General features: G+C 34.9%; 1 protein-coding gene across 1 annotated transcript in view; it reads left to right on the top strand.

Moving 5' to 3' along the window:
* Nucleotides 1–1341: 1341 nt before the first annotated feature.
* CERKL (ceramide kinase-like) overlaps nt 1342–6171 on the top strand; it is a gene marked incomplete at its 5' end in the record, with an annotated part of 30753 nt that continues 25923 nt past the window's right edge. The window contains one exon of the mRNA XM_010021403.1: nt 1342–1584. Within this exon, the coding sequence (XP_010019705.1) occupies nt 1342–1584 (243 nt within the window). The remainder of the gene's footprint in view (nt 1585–6171) is intronic.

Raw genomic sequence — 6171 nt, 5'->3', positions numbered from 1 at the left:
GATGATCATTGTGTAGTCTGGTTCAAGAAATAATGCTGAGAAATGTCAGCGTTACAAGAATTGACACAGGCTTCTTTTTCCTGTTCAGAAGTATGACTTTCTGAAGCCCTCAGCTTCAAATGGTGTAATGAAGTAGGTGATACTTGATTTTGCAGTCTCACCTGCAGTGCTGTCCATCTTTCCCAGGAAGGCAGTTAAAATAGACTTCTGCAGCTTCCCCCTGGCACTTCAGTACAGTGTGCAGCAACCTTTCATCAAACAGAATCTGTTATGGCTTGTGCTATTGAGAACCATTTGACTGAGCTGTTACTGTATATGGAAAAGGTTTCTGGTTGTCTTTTCTTGCCTTGGGCTGCAAAGGGACCTTTATCAGTCTAGTGTATCAGATCTGCTTTAATTGCAAAGAAAGCAGGGAAACTTCTTTTTGTGTCCGGAGTATCTGACACCTACAGGAATGGTGACATTTTTTAATTCAGTCTGTCTGTTCAACTTTGTTCTTGAGGAATCAGGTGTTTTACAGCTCGAGAGCAGAAAAGGAGAAACCTGTACCACAGTTGTTCAGTTTATGTGTCTCTAAAAGACAGTTGGAACTAGTGTCACTGAAGTGATAGTGTCTGCAGCCACAGGGCCCATGTGTGTAACAGTACTGAGATAAGAAAACCTCCACAAATCTCTCTTCGGGTGAGGGTCTTGAACTGTCACAAGAACTTTCAAAACCGTTTTTCTTGTCTTCTAAAGTAAATTCATGACCTGAAAAGGAAAGGTAAGATGGGTGACACGCTTTTGGTTTATTTTTCTATTTTTGCTTAACTATTTTATGATATTTCTCTAGTCTAAACCCAAAAGGCAGCAGTTGAATTAAATAAAAAAAATATATTGAGTATATAGTTAGCTTGAGTCATATGAGGCTTTCTGGTTTATGATTTAGGAGAATACAACTAGTATTACTTAGGAGAATGGAATTAAGAATTCACTTTTTCAATGCAAATGCAAAACTAACCAACTGGCTCACTGTTCTTGGATTCTGCAGTTCTATTCATTTATTTTTTTGAATATCAGAAAAGAGACTAAATAACCCATTTGAAGTCATGTTATTTGTGTAGCTGGACACCTAACCTAAGTAACAGAATTGTATTGGTAAAATACAGGACCAGTGATTGAGGCAAATGATATGCACTAAATTTAAATGTAGGCATGAGCAGATGCAACAAGTGAAGCTAGAAATGAAGCCATAACAATGTTTGGGTTTTGGGGTTTTTTTTGTTTTTTTTTTTTTGTTTTTTTTTAGATATTACGCCTTATCATGTTGATAAGAATTTTTTTTCTTCTTTCTCCTTACAGGTGATTCCAGTATTAACTTGCAGGCTCAAGAGGAGATTATAGAAATGAAAGATGTATTTTCAGTAAAACTGAAACGTCGTCGTTTTGTAGGGCAGAAAAAAGGTGGTACTTTGTTGGGTATCACAATTTTTAAATGCTTGAATAAAGAAGAGAACAAACTAACAGACTGTGCTATCCATTTAAATAACTTAAGTGAAGATCATTGTCATTCATGGTTTAGACATCTAAAGGAAATTTTGAATGGTAAGCATTGCATTGGGGTTGATGTCATTATTATTTCAGACTTGTTTTTGTTGGCAATACGTAAGGTTGAGTGAAGCTTAGAACAGTATGTTGCCTATGGAAAAGACAAACAGATATGAATATTATTGCTGGAAAATGTTTATTACTGAAGTTTCACATGGTGAAGAGTAAAATTTAGGAAAGCGACTAATGCGTCTGTAAAAATTAAATTGGTCATACTTTCTGGAGGTGTTTTGGAAGTTACTGAAAATAAGGAGTTTACTGTATTCTGACTGAAATGTCTTCTGGGAAATCTGTTTCTTCAAGAAAAAATATTTTCTTGATGTTTCACTTGGAATTGCAGCACATATGGTGGTACTGTAGTTGTTGCAGTCCTGGGAACTCTTCAGGGACTTCCTAGTGACTGTTTATGAGGTCCCAGTTGAGACCTGCAGGCTCTTAAAGAGACTAATGGGAGAGACTTTCCTTTTCTTCATAAATTCACAGATGGAAGTGCTCTTAAGGTCCTGTAGGACTCTCACTGTATAAGTTGATACAAGATGTATTGACACTAGCTAGTGATGAGAGGCAATTCTTTATTTTAAACATATCTTTCTGTGTTTGCCTGGGCTAATGCCAGTTCCAGGATGCTTTGTTTAACACACGACAGTTGCATTTTTTTCATGGAAGCTGTGTCAAATCTAAAAAAAAGCATTCACCCTTTAGGGAATCCCTTCCCCCCCAACAAATCAAAGCTTTTCTCTGTAATTTAATACCATCAATGTTGGAAAGACACAGAATATAGTACACTTGTGATTTAAAAAAAACACAAAGCAACAAAAAACCCCATCACAAACCAAACTCTCCGATTTAGTTCCAAAATGTGTCTCTGTTTACAGATTATAGTAAATGAGTTTGTTACAGAAGAAAACCAATCCATTTTGTAATTGACTATTAAAACTCCAGCTGAATTGTTAATACTGAGCCAGATTGCAGAATTCAAATCTTTCACATCTGTAGTGTTAGTAACAACACTTTCAATAGCGATTTATAGTGTATTTTGAGTAAAGTAACTTTGTCAAAAGCAGACATTACTGAAAGTAAAATAACATGAGTTATTAATGGCACATTCTTACATTGTTTGCTTACAATATGCTTTGGATTTTCCAAATAAAAATGTGCATTAAAAAGTGCCTTCTCTTGCCCCTTTTTGAAAGACTTTATCACAAAATAGCTAAATCTGCAGAAGTGCCAAGATTCCTGCAGATCTCCAGCTACCCATAAAGGCAAGGACATTTGCATAAAGAGCAAATGTCTGTTTTGTTCCCAGATTACCCTCCATCTATCAGGAGCAGTGGTACCATATGTTCACAGAAAAAAAGCAGCAGTATCTCTTGCTCAGGTTGCCTTGACTTTGAGGTGCAGTCTCTGTTTTATAGCTTTGTAATTGGAAGCCACCTGAACCTGAAAAAGAGCATTCTGGGTAGATATTCAAACTGCCTTTCTATATAGAAAATCACCAAAAAAGTAGCAGTATTTCTGCATTCAGCGTGCCAGAGACACAGTCTCAGTAACTCAATGCTGGTATTACTATAGTAATACTATACTATACTATAATACTATACTATAGTATAATTGAGAGAAAAGGTCTTCTGATTTAAAATGTACCAAAAATGGGTTGGAAGTTCCCAGTGGGCTTCAAGTCTGGTCTAAAAGTATAAAATGCAGATAAGTTCTGTTGATTCCTCAGTAACTGAAATCTCAAAGGCACATTGATATATCTCTGCTTGAAACTGATGAATTTTCATACTTTCTGCTGCCGCTTGTTTTCATAATAGTGCTGATGACATCTCTGTTAATGAACTCAAATTGGCTCCTTTTTGTTTTCCTTACAAACTGCAGGAGAAAGTTAAAATTTTGTGCTTCTAAAATAGTCAAAATTTAAGTGTACATTTATTTTTTTTTTTTTTTTTTCTTCTAGTCTATCTGGTCACTAATTTTCATTAACTGCTGAATTATTTATTTGAAGGAGGTTTTTTTATTGCTTCTAGGCTGGACCAAATGGAAAGCAGTGATTTACTGAAGTAGAGTGTATATATGCTTGGGTATGGCTGTCAGTAAACATGTACTTTCATTTGTCAGAATGGCTAAATATTGCTAACAGGTGTGTCTCCTGAAAATAAATTCAATTTCTATTAGTTTATGTTACTCTTTGACAAGTTTTTAGATTTTTATCCATACATATTAAGGAACAATAATGGCAAGCTTAGCTCCTATCATCACTGATAGAGTTTTATCTGGAGATTTGTTCTAATGAGGATTTAAATTTTTTTCTGAAATACTATGTATGTAGTTTCTCTTTCACTGTTTTGTGTCTGACATGAATGTTTCTTAGATGATTTTTCATGTTCATTCTTAGTATTTTCAGAGTGAGTATCCTGTTACTTTGGATTTGTTCAGTTTACTTAAAGTTTAACTAGGCTGTAATTTTTCATTAATCCTGTCATTGTATAAGTGAGAACACAGGTACAATACAGTTATTTAGAGTCAAATTATAGTGGATGCAATTATGGCTCTGTGCGTGTGTGTGGCAGAGTTACAAAATACATATACTACTATATTCCCACTCTTAAATAAGTTCTTATTTTCCACATAATGTTGCTGCTGCTCAGATGCATGCCAGCTAGATATGAAGAGCTTGCTTAATGGTACAGTGCTCAGGAATACTGAGCTGTATATTGCATTTTTGTTAAAGTAATACAAAGCAACCACTGCCATTTTAAGGCATGCGCCTATGGAGCCTTGGCTCTGAACTGGCTTCTGAAAAGCCTCAAATTGCAGCTTAGACAGATTCTAGTATGCTGCTGATCTCATGACCTGTTGTACACCTAAGTGATTTCCATTTATACATCATATCTTACTGGCAGGTACAGTAGTGAGATAGTGTTTAAGTGGAATTCACTGTTTTATTTAAAATCCTCTGTGCATGCAAATACCCAGTGTTTCTTAAAGGGTTAAGACAGGTCCTTAAATGAGATAAAATGCATAATTATAAATCTTTATTTTTCCTTTTTTTTTTTAAAGCAAGGTAAGATTTATTTTTATTAACAGTTGAAGAAGTTTTATTTAAAAATTGTAAACTAACAGAAGACAGTAAATACAGTTGAGAAAAATTGTAAAGTAGCAAAAAATGCATGAAGTGCATTCTATTTTTTCTGCTATTCTGTGGTATCTTTTACAGTGGGATTTGGTATGAAAGTCTGAAACGTCATGCATGAAGTTTTAATTAAACCATTAATGTTAAACATTAACTTTGGTTAGTTAATATTAACAGTGTTGTCTCCATAGTTACATTATCAAATCTCTCTCATAATATTAGTTCTCCTCATGTATAATATTCTTAGCGTCATATAAAGTATTTATAAACGTATTCAGTAATGATATGATTCCAGGCTCTTAACTTCTGTAACATAAACCCATTTTCATAACGCTAAGACCTGAAAGCAGCACAGATGTATGTCTGAGCGTAGCGTCTCTGCTGCCCTACGAGCCTTTGTTTTCAGAACACCCTGATTGACCTACCACCCTTCATGGTTCACTGATTCACTCGATAGATCAAGTTTAAACTAGTGCATATTAGCACATTTGTTAGTACTAGAGGAACAGTTGGCCTTCCTGCTTTAGGCTGCTGGTTCATTTCAAATGGAGCAGCCACAGAAAACAATAACAGAATACCAGTTAGAGAGAACACCAAAAGGCTGACAGACTGAAATCAGTTGCAGGCTGTAGTAAATGACATTGATTCATTCATATAGATGTTGTTTAAAGGAAATTAAAGTATTATTTAAAAATACTTTTAAAGAAGTTTCACTATATAATTATGTGAAAGTTTAACTTTTGACTATTATTGGATATTCTTTCATTAAAAGCAGTTGTTTGGTGTTTCCAGAGCATGCTGGGAATAAGGAGGAATAATTTTTTTGCAATCATCCTTTCATGCCAGTTGACAATCATTTGGCACAAACAAAACCACATCAGTACGGTAGTGTAGCATCTCTGCTCAAATGCCTTGTCTGTGATACCTATCTCTATAAATAAAATATTTCACCTCTTTAAGAAAGTAAATTGATATTCAAGTAGTCATAAAGAGAATGTTTTAACACAGAGAATATTCTAACACTTCTAGCCTGTGAATTCATTTGATTCTTGAAAGTCTCACTATTTATGTACTAACTCTGATCTACTTTTCAGCAATCACAAATACAGTTCCTGGTTTAGAAACATTTAATGAATGAATTTTTGATTAAAAACAAGCCAACCAACCAGCCCCCCCCCCCCCCCCAAAAAAAAATCAAATTTTTCCTTAAAAAAACTAGGATTCCCCCCCCCTCCCCAGGTGAAAAGCTTATATTCTTTTGCCTACTTTTTCTTTCATTTAAAACTTTATATTGCCACCTGGTGCTTAAATTTTTACATCCAAACCTCAAAACCAGTTAAGTGAGATAACAGTGCTTGATTTTGTCCCTTCAGTTTTCTCCTAATGGTGGTTTAGCAGTATTGTAACTTGCACTGTCTGGATAACAGAATTTGACACTTCACCACCTTTCC

The sequence above is a fragment of the Nestor notabilis genome, unplaced genomic scaffold, assembly GCF_000696875.1.
Source record: "Nestor notabilis isolate BGI_N333 unplaced genomic scaffold, ASM69687v1 scaffold12159, whole genome shotgun sequence".
NCBI lineage: Eukaryota > Metazoa > Chordata > Aves > Psittaciformes > Psittacidae > Nestor > Nestor notabilis.
Note: the sequence above shows the minus strand (reverse complement) of the source record. Positions and strands in the feature narration are given on the sequence as shown.